Here is an 18,644-nt window from a genome sequence, read left to right as displayed (position 1 = left end):
TGCCATTAACTCAGAAAAACCCGAAAATGAGGTATTTGATATGCATTTCCAAATTCAACAATCAAAATTTTCTAGTGAATCCACACAAGCAACATAAGTATGATTATAGTAAAATTTGTCAGCAGCAACATATGACTTGATTCCAAAAAGAGGTTTTTAAGCAGAACGATATTTTTCTGCACAACAGAGATTAAAGGGATTCTGTCACCTCTTTTTACCCTATAGAGATGCGGACATGCACAGCTAGATCGCCGCTAGCATGTCCGCAATATACCTGTCTCATATCTCTAAGTGGTTTTATACCAGCCTCTGCTCCCTATCTAACCTTTCTAATTCGCCTCTCCCCCTATCCGACCACAACCTACTCACCTTCTCTTCACTGGTCTCTTCTGCAGCTCCCCCGGTCCACACACTAGCACACCCCCGCAGGAACCTCAATCATCTCGACTTTCGCTTGCTTTCTGACTCTCTTCTCCCACTCCCTACCATCTGTTCCCTCCAAGACCCAGAAGCTGCTACCACCCTATATAACACCACAATAAGTACAGCTCTGGACACTGTTGCCCCCATCACACACAACAAAATCCGAAAAATCAACAGACAACCCTAGCACACCAACCTGACCCAAAAACTCAGACAAGCTTCCAGGGCTGCTGAGCGGTGATGGAAGAAATCGCATTCTAAAGATCATTTCACCGCATACAAGCAATCCCTTCTCATATTCAAATCCTCACTCGCTGATGCAAAACAGGCCTACTTCTCATCTCTCATATCTTCCCTGTCACACAGCCCTAAACAACTTTTTAGCACTTTTAACTCCCTTCTCCGTCCCCCAGCCCCCCCCCCCCCCACCGTCTCCTCTCTTCTCAGCTGAGGACTTTGCCAAATATTTCAAACAAAAGATAGTCCACATCAGAGAAAGCTTTACTACACAGTCCCCACAGACCCTCTACACAACTGCTCAGTCCTCTTCTCCCAAAACCCGCTTCTCCACCATTACAGAAGAAAAACTCTCCACTCTACTCTCCAAATCTCATCTGACCACCTGTGCACTTGACCCAATCCCATCCTACCTCATCCCTAACCTCACCACAGTGTTTATCCCAGCCCTAACTCCTCTCTTCAACCTATCACTAAACTCTGGGGTCTTCCCCTCTGCTTTTAAACATGCTACCATTACACCTATCCTCAAAAAGCCTTTACTTGACCCATCTTCCTTGTCCAGTTATCGCCCCATATCACTTCTTCCGTATGCCTCAAAGCTACTTGAACAACATGTCCATTCAGAACTGTCCTCCCACCTCTCCTCCTGCTCCCTCTTTGACCGCCTACAATCTGGCTTCCGACCCCACCACTCGACCGAGACTGCCCTTACCAAAGACACCAATGACCTACTGACAGCCAAAACCAAGAAACAATACTCTGTCCTCCTTCTCCTTGACCTGTCCTCTGCCTTCAACACTGTTGACCACTCCCTTCTGTTGCAAACTCTCTCATCTCTTGGCATCACTGACCTGGCCCTCTCCTGGATCAATCATACCTCACTCCCACACCACCTCCTCGTCTCTTTCCCTCTCTGTTGGTGTCCCGCAAGGCTCTTCTCTATCTACACTTTTGGCCTGGGACAGCTCATAGAGTCCCATAGCTTTCAGTATCACTTCTACGCCGACGACACACAAATCTACCTCTCTGGTCCAGACATCACCACCTTACTATCAAGAATCCCACAATGTCTATCTTCTATATCATCCTTCTTCACCTCTCGCTTTCTAAAACTTAACATGGATAAGACAGAATTCATAATCTTTCCCCCATCTTGTTCAACCCCCCCAACAGACCTATCTATCATGATCAATGGCTGCACACTCTCCCCGGTCAACAAAGCCCGCTGCCTTGGAATGACCTTGGATTCTGCCCTTTCCTTCCGACCACACATCCAAGCCCTTTCCACCACCTGCCGCCTCCAACTCATAAACATCTCCTGCATCCGTGCTTTCCTTAACTTTGAATCTGCAAAAATGCTTGTACATGCTCTCATTATCTCCCGCCTAGACTACTGCAACATTCTCCTTTGTGGCCTTCCATCTAGCACTCTCACACCCCTCCAATCTATCCTCAACTCTGCTGCCCGACTAATCACCTCTCACCTTATACTCCTCTGCCTCTCCCCTCTGCCAATCCCTTCACTGGCTCCCCATTGCCCAACTAATTCACTTCAAAGTACTAACAAACACATACAAGGCCGTTCATAACCTGTCCCCTCCCTACATCTCTGAGCTACTTTTCCAATACACCCCCACACGCACTCTCCGATCCTCTTATTGACCTCCTTCTTTCCTCTCCTCTTATTGCCTCTTCCCACAATCAACTCCAAGATTTCTCCCGTGCATCCCCCATACTCTGGAACTCGCTACCCCAACATATCAGACTCTCACCTTCAGTGGAATCCCTCAAAAGAAACCTGAAAACCCACCTCTTCAGACAAGCCTACAACCAGTGACCCTGCTGCCTCTATACCGCCATGACCAACTTAATCCGCACCTACTGTGTCCTTCTCCCATACCATGTAGATTGTAAGCCCTCACGGGCAGGGCCCTCTCTCCTTCTGTACCAGTTTGTAACTCATCTTGTTTATGATTAGTGCAATTGTCTGTATTATGTATCTGCACCGCTTATCATATGTACAGCGCTAAGGAATGAATGGCGCTTTAATAATAAATAAATAAATAATAATATATATGTGTAAATCAGCCTGGCAAGGAGCCCAAGGGGCTGCACTAACCGTTCTGGAGCCCAGCCACACCCCCCTGTGAAGGAGCCCAGCACCGCCTGTATCTTTGAATCTCCTCCTTGCTCATGAAGTACGATCGCCGTAATCTCACGGTGCGCGAGTTTGTGCATGCGCAATTCCTTCCCTGAGGCTGATGCCAGCACAGGGAAGGAATACTATGCCGGCACATCGCGAGATTGCGGCGATCTAACTTTGTGAGCAAGGAGGAGATTCGTGGATACAGGAGGTGCTGGGCTCCTTCACAGGGGGGCTCCAGAACGGTTAGTACAGCCCCTGGGCTCCTTACCAGGCTGATTTACATATATGTAAAATAATTTTTTACACTCAATAAAACCACTCAGAGATATGGGATAGGTATATTGCGGACATGCTAGCGGTGATCTAGCCGTGCATTTCCACATCTCTATAGGGTAAAAAGAGGTGACAGGATCCCTTTAAGAACAAACTGAGAAACTCATGCAGAAAAAAACAATACTTATTACGAGGATGCTACATTTTGCATTAGTTGACTGTATAGCCAATATGAATCAAAAGGTAAAGTTTCATTTAAAAGGGGTTGTTTGGTTTAATTATTTATAGATTAGATAATCATATTCTTATGTAATATACCTATATTTTTAATTCTTTTTTTTTTTTTTAATTCTGTTTATTTGAAAGCAGAATCACAAGAAATATAACACAAAAGTCATGTATTCAGACAGCATACATTGTACACGCTTTCCCCCCACGACCTTCAGGGAAAGCCAGGGAGCCAAACACAGTATCACATGGAACATGAGTACAGCACTTACAAATCTGACTGCATTTTTAGTTTTAACTAAACGAGTAGGTGAAAACAAAAGTAATAGAGAAAAGAAGAAGAAAGGGAAAGAAATGGGAGGGGATAGACAGGGGGGGGGGGAGGCAGAACTATACTGCCAGGGGTCCCAAGGTATTACCCAGAGATGCTTTAAGATACCACGAGGTATACTGAAATGGTTTGACCAATTCCCTAATCTCTGTCGGACTAAGATGCACCTCAATAAAAGCACGCCATTTATTGAAGAATGTGGAAGCCGAACCTTCCTTGTGTCTAGATGCTTCAATCCTCTCAAACCCCAATAGAGTCCTCAGTACAGAAACCACCTCCGGAATGTCTGGCATGGCATCCGTGAGCCATCTCTGGAGCAGTACTCTTTTAGCTACCAATAAAACAGAGTGAACTATAATCGGTATCTTAGTCGGGGTCTCTGGACGTATATAATGGAAAATCAGGGTCTGGGATTCTGCAGGCAATTCCACCGACCAGGTAGTTTTGACATACGCAATCACCGCAGCCCAAAACTTTACAACCTCAGGACAGGTCCACATGCCATGACAGAAATCCGTGGCGGCCAATTTGCAATTTGGACAATGCGTGATGCGGTCCGGAAACTGAGGCGAGACTGGGAAGTTAAAACCATAAATCGCTCGATGCATCATTCTAAAAAAAGTTTCACGCCAGGTCTCACTGATCACGCACTGACGTACCTTACTCCAACCTTCCAGGATTTTCACCCCAATCTCATCATCCAAGGTGACAAGCTCCCATTTCCTAAAAAGTGTAGACACTTTGGCTTTCGTGAAATTGCCCGAAAGGGCCCTATACAACCTAGAGAGAGAAACTGTTTGGGGGGAGAAACTAAGAATCTCGTCAAAGGAATTTGAGACCGCCTCCTTTGACAGATCACGCAGTCTACAGGAGCAAAAACCCCAAATCTGCATTATTTGCAAGAAATGGGAGTCCGGTAGGGTGAATCTCTCCTTCAATTCCTTTGGAGTCAGCCAGCGCTTTTCCCCCGGGTGCATCAGATGCTCCGCCCTGGTCAAACCTCTAAATACCCACAGCTCCGGGGGTCTCAAACTAGTACCTGACGGAGACTCTGGATGGCCCCACAGCGGTAACCATTTTGAGATTGCATGAGGCAAACCCATTGCCTTCCTAATCGCCTTCCAGGCTGCCATCGTATCTCTCAGTAAAAGCGAGGATTTAATATCCCCAGGCAACGCGGCCATGTTAGAGTGAAGACACGAAACCAAGTTCCAAGGAGCTACTAAGTTTTGTTCTAATTCCCTATTGGAGAAAAGATCGGTATCGTGTACCCAGTCGGATATGTGGCGCATAAGACATGCTAAATTGTAACCCCGTACATTTGGGAATTTCACCCCTCCTTCTGGTTTCCATAGCATAAGCTTCGAGAGAGAGATACGAGGGCGCCTGCCCGACCACAAAAACGTGGTAAACGCTTTGTTTAGGGCAGTGACGTCAGAGTGTTTCAGTAAGATCGGAAGCGTTTGGAGGGGGTAGAGCAACTTAGAGAAACTCATCATTTTAATAAGCTGACATCTTCCTAGCAGAGATAAGGGCAGGGAATGCCACTTCTGTAGTTCTGATATTATTTTCGCAATAAGGGGAGGGTAATTTAGCGAGTATAGTGACCCTGGGAGCTTCCCTATTTTGATCCCTAAGTAAGTGACATACTTTTTAACCACAGAGAGAGAGAAACCCACGTCCTGCCAAATCTGCGGAGGGTTAGTGGCATGTAACTCCAGAACCTCGCTTTTGGTCGAGTTTATTTTATAGCCCGAGAAAGACCCAAAAAAACTCAGGAACTCCATTAAGGGGCCTAGGTGTCGCTGAGGGGCGTCCATGAAAATCAGAAGATCGTCAGCATACAGGGCTAATTTGACCTCCTTCTTACCAATCGTGATACCAGAGTATAAGTCAGAGTCCTCTAAAAATCTAGCCAGTGGTTCGATGGCTAGGTCAAAGAGGAGGGGGGAAAGCGGACAACCCTGTCTAGTCCCTCTCTGAAGAGGAAAGACCCGAGACAGGAAACCACCCGTATGGATGCGCGCCGCTGGGCTGGAATAAAGACCCTTCAGAAAAGTGTGAATATCCCCGAAAATCCTGAATTTATCGAGCACCACCCCCAGCCAATCCCACCGCAAGGAGTCAAAGGCTTTTTCCGCATCCAAAGCCAACAAAATAGGGGCCGAGGCTGGCTGAGGGCGGCGCCGCACCCAATCCAAAGTCGCCAATACCTTCCTGATATTGGCCACCCCCGACCTCCCTTTAATGAAACCTACCTGGGAGGGACCCACCAGGGCAGGCATTAGTAAGCTCAGCCTGTCGGCCAAAATTTTCGTCAAGATCTTTAAATCCTGGTTAATACGTGAGATTGGGCGATACGAGCCTGGATCTAGTGGGTCCTTGTTAGGTTTAAGTATCAATTTGATGTGGGCAACATTTACATGGGCAGGAAAGCTACCTGTGTGTAGTAAGTGATTGAAATATTCCGTTAACGTGGGAGCAAGATTGTCTTGAAGCACTTTATAGAATTCCCCTGAGAATCCATCAGGGCCTGGCGCCTTTCCATTATGCAAGGAGCGTATTATGTGGAGTACTTCCTCATCAGTTATTTCCGCATTTAGAGATCCCAATTGTTCCTCAGTCAGGGACGGCAGTTTGACCCCAGATAGAAAGCGCACACCCTTCTCTGGGTCCTCTGGAGTGTCCCTGTAGAGACGCTCATAGTATGTCCCCAGCAAATCATTTATCAATTTAGGATTGGTTTGGACCACTCCCCCCTCCCCCTTCAGAGCTGTTATGACCGTAGGAGCTCTCCTACCCCGAGCTAGGTTAGCCAGCATTTTGACTGATTTATTGCCAAATCTGAACAGATCCGTCTGGAATTCTGACCTATACATTTCCTCCCTTTTGTCCACCCATACCTCGAAGGTGTTCTTAGCTGCTATCCAAGCCTCCTTGTGCTGAGCGGTAGCCACCCTGAGGAATTGAGTATACGCCTGCCTAAGGGCCGCGCTAGCCTCTTGATATTGTTTTGCCACCACCTTGCGCAAATTACTAACATAACTGAGAATTCGACCTCTCAGGACCGCTTAAGCAGTCTCCCAATGGTTCGAAACATCTGATGCACCCCGAGGATTGTCACCCTGAAACTCCCACCACCAACCTTGTAGCGTATCTTTAAAGTTGTCATCTTTGGCCAGAAAAGAAGGAAAGCGCCACAGAAAATCAGTTCCTCTAGGGTAAGAATCCTGCATAGAAATGGAAACAGGTGAGTGATCAGAAATAAGCAGGTCATGAATTTCAGCGGATACCACCCTAGATGACATATGCAAGGGAAGGAAGAGGTAGTCAATACGAGACCATGCATTGTGGGCATGCGAAAAATGTGTGTATTCCCTGTCATCAGGATGCAGAGAGCGCCAAGTATCATACAATCCTGTAGAGGTTAGAAGGGGAGGTATAACCTTGTCAGAGAGCCTTTGCACTCCACCCGACCCCCCATCCCTCTTCCGGTCTTCCACAACAGATGCGACTGAATTAAAATCACTACCCACAATTTTATTGTGAGTTCCATCTACAAGCAATCTGTTTTCCAGAAGAGCGTAAAAGGGGGCGTTATTGTCATTTGGGGCATAAACATTATGAATACTATAAGATATCCCTCCAATCTCAACTAAAAGCCTATGCCACCTGCCCTCACTGTCATGAGATTCTGAAAGCATTTTCCCTGAGAAATTTCTATGCAGTAATGTGAGTACTCCAGCTTTGCGTTCTCTGGCCGAGGATCCATATACAGAACCTACCCAGAACTTTTTCATACAAAAGAAATCTTTGTCCTCCAGGTGCGTCTCTTGCAGGAGAACCACGTCAGGCTGAAGACGCTTCAGGTGGCGCAAAATTTTGGACCGTTTCTGTGGGGAGCGTAACCCCTTGACATTCCAGGAGATGATTTTCATTTCAGCTCTGGTGTGCCCGGATCCCCGGACAGAGAAAGCCAAGGGGGAAGGGAAGAGGGAAGGAAAGAGGAGGGAGGGAGAGAGGAAAAACAAAAAACAAAACCAATAGAAATACAACAATAACCCTGCCTAGGTGTGTGGCAGCTAATAATATCCTGCTAAGCAGGTTACGACTAGATGGTATCAGTCGTCACTTAAACTAGTTATAGACTTTCCTTTTTTCCACCATGGCAGAGCCCCTGCATACCTAGCCTAAACAATGGCAAACTGTACGACTGACCAAAAGAAGGCCCTAACATGACGCATGGAGCAGAAAACACATATCCATGAGCTAGAAAAAATGAGCAGCATTAACAGATACCACCCCTCAGGAATAAGTCTCGAACAAAAATGCAACTTGAGGAGTATCAGCGCCCCCTTCTGGAGGGCCTATCCAGGTCAGATTGCGAGCGGTCATTCCCTCGGCGAACAGCTGGTCCCAATGAGTCCTTCAGATTAGGCCGCTGAGGAGATAAGGGGACATCTCGCGGCTCGGAATCCACAATTTCATCCAAGGCCTCCTCTGCTTCAGAAGGGGATCTAAAGGTAATAGTTTCGCCGCGCGCTCTGTGGATCTTTAGAACCGCAGGGAAAAGAAGTTGAAACCTGATGTCCCTTTGGTAAAGTGCAGTACAGACTGGGCTGAAGGCCTTGCGCTTCTTGGCCACCTCAGCCGAAAAGTCCTCAAATAATAAGATTTTGTGACCTCTGATAGTTATCTGGTGCCTTCTCCTGCGAAAACTGCGAAGTAGGGCCACCTTGTCATTGAAGTCCAGCAATTTAAAAATTACTTGACGAGGCCGTCCATCCCCCCCTCGTGGAGATTCCTTATTAGAGAGCTTAGTAGCGCCCCTATCCGGGCCAATCCTGTGGGCCCGCTCCACCCGACAGAAAAACTTTAAGCCCAGGGCCTCCGGCAAGTCCTTTTCACATATATCCAAAAGGTCTGGTTGCGTTACGGACTCAGGCAGCCCCACCAACCTCAGATTGTTGCGGCAGGACCTATTTTCCAGGTCATCCACTTTAAATCTCAAACAATCCAGGGACTGCTGTTGGGATTTTAACATGGATTCAGCGTCCCCTGCTTGCTGCTGCAAAGAACGCAGCTCTTTCTCCAGGGCCCCCACTTGCATGCTGGTTTGATTGACCTCCTCCCTCAAGGAGTTAAAAGAGGCCAGTATTGTCGTTTCCAGCGTTTTCTGGATATCCGGCATGATCCGCATTGCCACTTCAATGGCTAGCTGTTTATAGTCTAAAGGGACCGAGCCACCCAGGGGGGACCCCTCACCCTGAGAACTCTGGGAGCCCTCCTCCCGAAAAATCAGTGGCTGAGAGTCCGCCATTTTTGCCGCGCTCTGTGAGGCTGCCATCTGCGCACCTGTAAACTTCTGCCCGCTCCGGAGGAGATATCTGTCCATCAGTTCCTCGGTCCACGAAAGCGGTGCCAGTCGGACGTCTCCTAGGGCCTAAGATCAGTGCCCTGCGCTGCAAAATGAAAGCGGGGGTCGGCGGTAAGCAGGAGCTCCGTGCACTGCGTCCTCACATGGCGGCGCCGGAACCGGAAGTCTATATTTTTAATTCTGTTCCCATACCTTTTTTTATATCAGTGCAGTAGGCCAATATCAAGAAAGTAGTTGAATGGTAGCCCAAATATTAGTTCATTGTAATGTTTCCCATAGGCTAATTTAAAGGGAAATTCCAGTTGTAGCAAGTTATCCCCTATCCAGAGGATAGGAAATAACTTTTATAGGGCCCCAACTGATCACAAGATCGGGGACCCTAACTTCAAAGAGTCCCCAGAACCGAACAGAGAGGCAAGTTGAGCATGTGCACTGGCACTCCATTCCTGTCTATGGAACTCCCATAGAGAAGAATAGAGTGGCTTGTACGCATGCTTGACTCACAGCTCCATTCATTTCCCATTCTTGTGATCAGTGTTTCCTTTCTCGTGATCAGAGGGAGTCCCAGTGATAGGACCCCTACCGATGTAATAGTTATCCCCCATCCTTTGCATAGGAGATAACTTTCTACATCTAGAATACCCTTTAAATGGACTAAATATGGCATCATGTGACCCCTGGTATTAAATTACAGCTACACCTCATCCAGTCTGTGTCCATATACAGCAGCTTCTCAGTGTCTGTCAGTTTCTGTGCAGCTATTACATTCTCTGTGTGCCTTTTTTAATAAATAATATTTATAGCCTATCCTGAGAATAGCCTATTATACACAACCCCGATAAGAGACCTTCCCCTGTAGAAGGGTGCCTGAGCACTACTTGTCTAGTTCACCCTCCCATGTAGCGACTTCTGCCTGTCCCTGGATGTAACCTTTCACTGCCTGACCAGACCTCTGCCTGATCTCAGTACTGACCGAGAGCTGCCTACCCTGACCCTCAGACTGGTTTTGGATTGCACAACCTCTGCCTGCCCTGACCTTGGCTTGTCCCTGACTATGGTTTTGCCTAAGCCCTCAGTGTTTTGCCAATGTCTCTTGACCCCATGGTTCAGCAGTCTACTGAACAGAGATTACTGCAAGAGGTAGTGGCCTGGTGGTTCCCCTGCAGTGGAGTCCAGGTGCCTGTATAGAGGTTAAAGAGGGGCCACTTAGATATTGTCTTAAACACAGCTCATCCACATCCTCATTGTAACAGTTACCATGTTGTTAACTGAATGCTGTGGGTCACTTGACTGATGCCATGTTCTGTCCTGTTCAATTACCCCATGGAAGCATTACAGATCAATGTATCATAGTACTGTGTAGATGGGCTACTGAACTGGTATAAGAATGCTATACGAGCAGAATTTTAAATACATGTATATTAGTAAACGATGATTTCCTAATTATAAACACATACATTTAAAAAAAGGAATCACACAACCCCTTTAAATGTTCAAAAAAAATGAAGAAGGTAAATTATGCTGTACACAAAATACTTCTTACTTGAATGCTAATTCTTATTGTTACTCTTTCAGTCCTTATCATTCGCAGTATGTTAATATGTGTTATTAAATATGGTTTAAGTCAAGGAATACATTTACTTGGTATTAATAGTTTTAATACTAATTAACATTTTATATTGTAGCCTCTTTGGAAGCTGTTAGTTGATATGGTGAGTTTTTAATTTATTTTTCAAACTACTACCTTAGTGGTAATATTTTAAGGATTTATATGCCAAACAGTACCAATTCTGGTAGTAAAGTACCAATTAGTTTTGTCTTTCCCGACACAACCACTAGTACCACAGTATTCCTGTGTTAGTCATCGTCTCAGCTGGTACCTAAGGTAAGAGCACACCTGGAACGTATAAAGTCATGAGAAAAACATCCTCTTTCAATTTTATGGTTTTACTTATCAGCCATCATAAAAAAAATCTGTTCCTTAGAAGGTCTTAAAATGAGGTACATACAACCTCAGATGAACAACACATGGCAAATTATACCATGTCTTTATTTATAAAGAATGGGCCAAAATGCATCAACTGTGTGTGAAAAATGAAGTACACCATTACTGCTTAATTAAGAGGGTAAATAGCAGCCAGGTGCTGATAGTGAAATGGCCTGCACGGTCTGCTGTCCTTCTCTTTGTGGGCTTCGTCTTAGGCCTCATGCACACAACCGTTGTTTTGGTCCGCATCCGAGCCGCAGTATTTGCGGCTTGGATGCGGACCCATTCACTTCAATTGGGCCGCAAAAGATGCGGACAGCACTCTGTGTGCTTTCCGCATCCGTTGCTCCGTTCCTTGGTCCGCAAATCAAATATAACCTGTCCTATTCTTGTCCGTTTTGCGGACAAGAATAGGCAGTTATATTAATGGCTGTCCGCAACGTTCCGCAAATTGCCATCTGTGTTTTGCGGATCCGCAATTTGCTGACCCCAAAACACACAACGGCCGTGTGCATGAGGCCTTAGAGATAGGTGCGGGTCCCAGAGGTGGGACTGACACCTATCAGTGATATGCCCCCAATGTATAAGATGACACAACCCCTTTAGGGCTTTCTAAGGATCAGATGTTTTTTTTATTATGTCCTGATATGTAAAACAATAGAAGGTATCATTTTTTTTTCTCATTACTGTAATTATGAAAGGGTCTGACTCGGAGACACAACCTTAAGTATATTTTTGGAGTCTGGGAGGACACAAAAGAACCCAAAAGATTAGTGGGATCATGAAAATGGAATACTGGTGTAGCTTTTTGCTGGATTCAAAATCAGCACCCTATTCCCGAAGGTAATTGTGCTAACCATTGTGGCTGCCTGCTTCCCAGTGAGCTTAAAGAGGACCTTCCATGCGATTTTATTAAGGGAGATATATACCTGTACTTGCGGGGTACCCCCTGCTGATGCAGCCACCCTGCTTGATTTTTTAAATATGCCTCCTATGTGCCCCGCAGGATTTCTCCCATTGAGTATGCTAAGACTGAGCATGGGAGCAATGAGGAGGAGACGGAGTCTTTCTCCGTGGGCGTCTCTTTCTCCCTGGCTGTAGAGCTGTTCAATCGCAGCGCAGAGCGTCACAGCCAGGGAGGTCTCCCTTAATAAAATCGCATAAAAGGTCCTCTTTAAAGAGGACCTGTCACCACTCCTGACATGTCTGTTTAAGTAACTACTTGCATTTCCATGTAATAACGATTCTAGAGCATCATTTCTTATGACTGTATGTATGAAGCTATGAATTAATTGCTAGCACTTTGAAAAGATGGTCCAGCTGGGTGTTACCATAAGGGAATGTGTCTCTGCACAGTCTTGCACTGTCAGCACTGATTGGATAGTGTCAGACTATGCAGGGACACAGCCCCAACTGGTAACTCCCATCTGGACCTTCATTGCAAACTGCTAGTAATAAATCCATAACTTCTAGCAAGAATAATCAAGGAATTGCACATTAGTCATAAGAATAAATGCTCCGGAATTGTTATTACATGGGACATGCAAGCTGTTGCTAAAACTGCCATGACGGGAGAGGTTACAGGTCCTCTTTTTAGTGACATTATTACAATATGATTAACTGCAGCTCCCACTATAATGTGCAGTCATGACCAAAGGATAGAGAGTAGTGTTGAGCAAACTTGTGTTTTAAGTTTGGCGTCTAAAGTTCGAGTTCAGGTTATTGAAGTATCCCGTTATAGATTCTAAATTCCGTTATGGTCCGTGGTAGCGGAATCCATAACGGGATACTTCGATAACCCGAACTTTAGACGCCGAACTTAAAACACAAGTTCGCTCAACACTAATAGCGAGCAAGGCAGGAAGGTCTTCTTGTCGAAGTAACTGTAGAATGCCAAAAGCCACACTGGCAACTGCAGTACGCAGCCCTGCAGGGTATTGCGATGGTGAGGTCACGGTTACTTAGGCAAACGAGGGTTGCTCTGGGTTACTCCCAGTTTCTCGAAAGACCCTGGGCAGGCGTACAGCAGTGATGGAGAGGCTGGCACAGGGGACCTCTGGGGCACTCTCGGTCTGTCTGTCTTTATCCCAAGGCCCGTATGCCCTATTGATGGCTTTATCCTTGGTTAGGGAAACTTCCTCAGGTATATATATCCTTGCATTAAAGGGACTCTGTCATCAGTTTCTGACCCCCACTTTTAAAAATATGGTTCTGTGCATGGAGCCCTTGTGATTCCTATTGTGGTCTTATAAGCTAAATCTGTAGGCTCATTTAGTTAAAAAAAACGTTTTATCTAACCTGTCAGTCATCTTGTTAAGGTGCCCAGGGGGTTGCTCATGTCTTCAAGATGCCGCCCGCCGCCGTCGCCGTTCGTGCCCAGCTCCTCCTCTGTTCTCATCAGCGCCGCCTGAAAATACTTAGATATGCCTCCGGCTCTCCCTCACTCCCCCCTCCTTCTTTTCAAGATGCCGCCCGCCGCATGCGCACTTCGCTCAATGAGGCTGAACGGAAAGGTCTGCACGGGCGCATCAGGCACAGGCCTGTGCACATGCGCGGGATCTTAGAAAAGAAGGAGGGGGGAGTGAGGGAGAGCCGGAGGCGTATCTAAGTATTTTCAGGCGGCGCTGATGAGAACAGCGGAGGAGCTGGGCACAAACGGCGGCGGCGGGCGGCATCTTCAAGCCATGAGCAACGCCCTGGGCACCTTAACAAGATGACTGACAGGTTAGATAAAATGTTTTTTTAACTAAATGAGCCTGCAGATTTAGCTTATAAGACCACAATAGGAATCACAAGGGCTCCATGCACAGAACCATACTTTTAAAAGTGGGGGTCAGAAACTGGTGACAGAGTCCCTTTAAGTAAATCCTTCTGCCCTTCAGCTCTCTGGTTCAGCTGGAAACACTTCTGCTTTGCTCTGCACTTTGTGGGAACTGCAGGTTTCTCAGGAGGTAACTCTTCCCCTGGTAACAAACTTCTGAGCTAACACCTGCTCAGGAACCTCAGGCAGGCTAGACTGCACTCACTAGCCTCCTGGACTACTCTGCCCTGCACTACCTCTTTCCTGTCTGGGCCTAACTATATATACTAGGGGTTCCCTAGCTCCCTCTACTGTCTAGGAGGAGGAACTACCCCTAACAGGCCTGATACAGGAAATGCACAGGGAAAATCACATAAAGCATCATATAAAATACAATGGCCATATTAACCCTTGTGTAGTGCCCACATTTACCTAGTGGGACACTACATAACCACATATTTGGTGGGAGATGGAGCTAAACATATCGTGATAGTGTCACTTTAATTAAGTTTTCCAGTACCTAAACATTGATGACATATCCTCACGATAGTATCCTGAAAAATCACGGCACTCAGATATATATTTTTAAAATTGTGATTAGTTTATTAATCAATCCAGTAACAGAAGTGACATAGCCGACGTTTCGGTTCTATCCCAGAACCTTGTTCACGGCCAGTAAGTCAATGTGGATAAGTGCAGTGAGGCGGTATGGCGGCGTCCTGAGGAACAAGGGAATAAATATTATTTGCAGAAATTTCCCTATCATTCAGCACCAAGACCACATTGCACATCAGAGTGCCAACCATTTTCTCAGGATAGGTCACCAATATGAGATCGGTGGGGGTCCGACACCCGGCAACCCCATCAATAAGTTGATCTGGGCAGCCGCCAGCACCAGGAGCTGTGCAGTGGATAGAGCCAGAAGAGCACACTGTATGGTGGCTGCGTCAGGGTACTGCCATTCAGCTCCCATTCAAGTGAATGGGAGCCCAGCTGCAGTACTCAAGCACTGCTGGACAACTACACAGTGGAGAGAGCCTTCCATTCACTGTACAATTTCCAGTGCTGGTGGCTTCCCAAAACAGCTCATAGTGGGGCTACAGGATGTCAGACCCCCACCAGCCTGATATTGATGACCTATCCTGAGGACAGACCCTTTGATAACTGTTAGTTCTACCCATCATCTATAGTTCATTCATAATTAAGTTGTAGCAAAAGAAAATTAAGGTTATTTTGTACTCTTTATGCTGCAACCCCGGAGGAGCCCAGCAGAGGACAGGAGTAGTAGTGGCTCTGGATGTAATAGTCATTTACGATTGCAATCCTCACACCAATGTTTCCTAGGGCCAGAGCAGTGTTAGGAGGGTGCACCTTTTCTTCCCTCCGGGCACACCCTGATGTTGGGGCTCCTGCCTGATAGTAGTTGGGGTGCTCTTGATGTTATAGGTTTGGTGCAGGGCCAGCGTATGGTGCATGAGTCAGTAACCAGGCCAGATGTAGAACACAAACGTCCCTCTTTACTAATCTGTAGAATGGGAGTTGTAGTACATCCGACGGCATCCAAAAACAGTTCCAAGAATTCACAGTGCAAATCTCACCAGAGAGCAATTTATGGATTTGAGCAAGGATGGGGAACGTAGTACTCTTTTCTCTCTATCTTCCCAGAGTCTCTTCCTGGCTGGCAATATGACATACGACTGGCCAGGTCATGTCCCAGTGTGAAGGGTGACTAAACAATGTCCCTCTCACAGCAGTAACGTCTATAGCTTTAATCAGCAAATACTGGCTGACTTCAATGCTTGGACATGCAGAGTCTAGACCTCCTTGGCTCTCTCCATTATCACTCTATCTTTCTGTAGTACGGTAGAAATGGTCTTTCACTCAGTAGATTATAGTACATAAAGCAGCCCCTCTCTCTTCCTCTGCTAACTGACTATACTACAGAGTCAGGGTGGTTAACTCTGTCTCATCCATACAAAAGCTATGCTGGGTACATTACAATATACCATATAAACATATAAAATTACATTAAGTAACATTAAATAGTATTACAGAACAAAACAATTTGAAAGTACCCGAAGCTGGTATACTGTAAGTAGAAGAGATAACGTTGGAAAGTTTATTATTGTGTGGGCTAATTTAGCAAAAACTACAGCAACATGGAGAGGACATGGAGAAGTGAGCTGGCCATTACTATGTATCCACAATACAAATGGTTGGTTTGTTACATGACGCAATTTAGTCACTGCCTTTAATTGCATGCTAATAGTGTCATTTATTGTCCATTCTTCTTGGCAGACTCCAGAACAGTTGGTGTGCTGTATTGATTTCAGATATATAACGGATGCATTGACTGAAGCAGAAGCACTTGGTAAGCCTCATTCTTATACCTGAAATAAAATCATTACCCTTTGCCTTCTTTGAAAGTTTAATTTGCAATTTTATCTTCCAGAAATTCTTCAAAATGGAAAACAAAGACAAGAAACAAGAGGTGAAAATTAAAAAAGTGATCTCCACTGCACCCTTCTTTTCTAAACTCCAACCCTGCTATACGTTGGACATTTCCAGCTGCTGAGTGGATACCACTTGCCTACTGTTTAGCTGATATCCTTGGCAAGTGGGCCTTTTGTTGCACTTGTCCAGTAACCACAAACATGACAACCTAGAAAACTAGCACCAATCTCAGATATTAGCAAGTTAAAGGGGTTCTCCAGAATTTAAGAAAATGAAAATACTTAAATATGACTTTATTATAAATATATTCCCAAATACACTTCATTAGTTATAAAGTCTCGTTTTGTCTAGGGAGCAATCATCTGGAGAAACAAAATGGCCGCCGTCCTATTAGTACGCACAAAACCTGTCCTAATTACACAAGAGGACATGTCTCCTCTCTGCTCTACTTGTCAGGGATTATGATCCTGAATACAGCTGATCTTTAGCTAAATCTCTATAGGAATGGAGTTCTTGAAGAGACATGAAGTACAGAGAGGATGGACAGGACATACTGTGATCATGTTGGGCTATGGTAATGGAGACTGCATACAAGTGCTGCTGCTTATTACCCCCACCCTCCTCTCTGTACTTCATGTTTCCTTATGAACTCCATTTCTACAGAGATTCATTTTATCACTGTAGAGCAGTGTATTGTGTAGTGAGACCCTGCAAAGTGGTGGCCAGTCCTGGTCACATTCTAGAACAGGTTGCTGGTGGCCATTTTAAACAATGCATGGAGAACCTTTTTAAAGTCCTGGAATACCCCTTTAAGACTATATCTGAGCAGTATGGTAGTACATAATATACAGCATTAGTGATGGACGAACATCTGTCGGGACAGTTCGCGAACGCGATCAAATGTTTGCGAACTGCAAGTTTGCGGCGGGTCCCATCCATTTTAATGACAGGCGAACCTGAAAAACATTCAGCTCATATTTGCAGCCAAGAAATAATTACTAGAAGTGCACAAATAGTCCCACAACATGGACAGTGACATACCAGATGTATTATTCGAATTTGCGATCTCCATTCATTATTTTTTTTAAATGCAAAATATCGGCAATATCATTTTCTCGTACGCGCATGCGCACACCAGTTCTAATTATTTTTTCCAATACCGTTTGTCACTGTGTGTAGCAGCGGGAACGCAGCAAAACCGCAAACAAATGCTGCAGTACTCAAATGCACTACATAGAAAGTATATTATTGGTATAGAACACCCCGCTTCAATCAGTCGTTTTGGGGGGCCACTGGTATATCACACCAGTTATAATTATTTTTTGTAATTGCGTTTGTCAGTCTGTGTAGCTGCAGTATCGCTGCATAACTGCTCACCAGTCACCACCACTGCTGCACAATACAAATGCACTATAATATACTTTCTATGTTAGAAAGTATATTATATGTGTATTACACCCCTCTGTACTGCACACCTATTAATAGCACACCTATACCAGTCCTAAAAAGGACTTTTGTGGACCTATTTGATAGTGTTTGGTGTCCCTAACAGCCTGTCCCTGCTCCACACAGCAACCTCTCCCTACACTGGCAAAAGACTGAATGTAAAATGGCGGCCAGATCGGGTCTATTTATAAAGTAGGCGGTATGTTTATGTGGTGAAACTTTTCAATTGGCTGTCATGTACCACCTGATGGATGTGTCATGGGTCAAAGTTCTTCACAATGCAAAAGAATATGGCGGGCGCGAATATCGCCGTATGTTCGCATGTTCGGCAAATCGCGAACGAGCAAAGTTCGCCGCGAACCGACCGCCGGGCGAACCGCAAGGCCATCTCTATACAGCATCTTAGCAGAGTGTATATCTACAGTGCTGTAGGTTAAAACGGTGCAACACAATCTAGTGAAATGCATGTTCTCTGTGTAATAACAAATAGCTGTGTTTAATTCGTAGAGGAACACATGTTGAAGAATGGATACCCAGCATATACTACATCCTGTGCCTGGCTTGGCTACTCAGACATACAGCTTCAAAAGGTTTGGGTGAATCTTTAGTCATTACTCAATGACCATGGGAATGTTGATGCTTCAGATTAGTCTTTTAGAAGCTACTTTTTGAAATAATTCTCCTATCACTCTTATGTTCTAGCTATGTGCTGATGCACTAAAGGAAGGCTGGACAAGGTGAGCATTTACATGGACTAGAACATTTTTCCTTTTTGTTAAACATCACCTAAAGTGATTGGATCTTTTGAAATATTTTATTTCAGTCTTTATCCACTGTTTGTATGTTTCCTTTTAGAGAAATAAAAAGCCATCAATATAGAACCTAAAAGCGAGGGTCACATCTTAATAACTAACAGATAAACATAAAAAGGAGACAAAC

The 18,644-nt window shown here is 45.3% G+C and overlaps 1 protein-coding gene across 1 annotated transcript in view; it reads left to right on the top strand.

The window, feature by feature from the left end:
• The window catches only part of ENOSF1 (enolase superfamily member 1), a 74,309-nt gene that overhangs the window by 35,873 nt on the left and 19,792 nt on the right, over positions 1 to 18,644 (top strand). Inside the window, 5 exon segments of the mRNA XM_044294865.1 lie at positions 10,704 to 10,730; positions 16,104 to 16,176; positions 16,258 to 16,296; positions 18,213 to 18,295; positions 18,408 to 18,442. Coding sequence (XP_044150800.1) covers positions 10,704 to 10,730; positions 16,104 to 16,176; positions 16,258 to 16,296; positions 18,213 to 18,295; positions 18,408 to 18,442 — 257 coding nt within the window.

Source organism: Bufo gargarizans, chromosome 5, assembly GCF_014858855.1.
Source record: "Bufo gargarizans isolate SCDJY-AF-19 chromosome 5, ASM1485885v1, whole genome shotgun sequence".
Taxonomy (NCBI): Eukaryota; Metazoa; Chordata; class Amphibia; order Anura; family Bufonidae; genus Bufo; species Bufo gargarizans.
The sequence above is the reverse complement of the archived record's forward strand: the minus strand, read 5'-3'. Positions and strand labels throughout refer to the sequence as shown.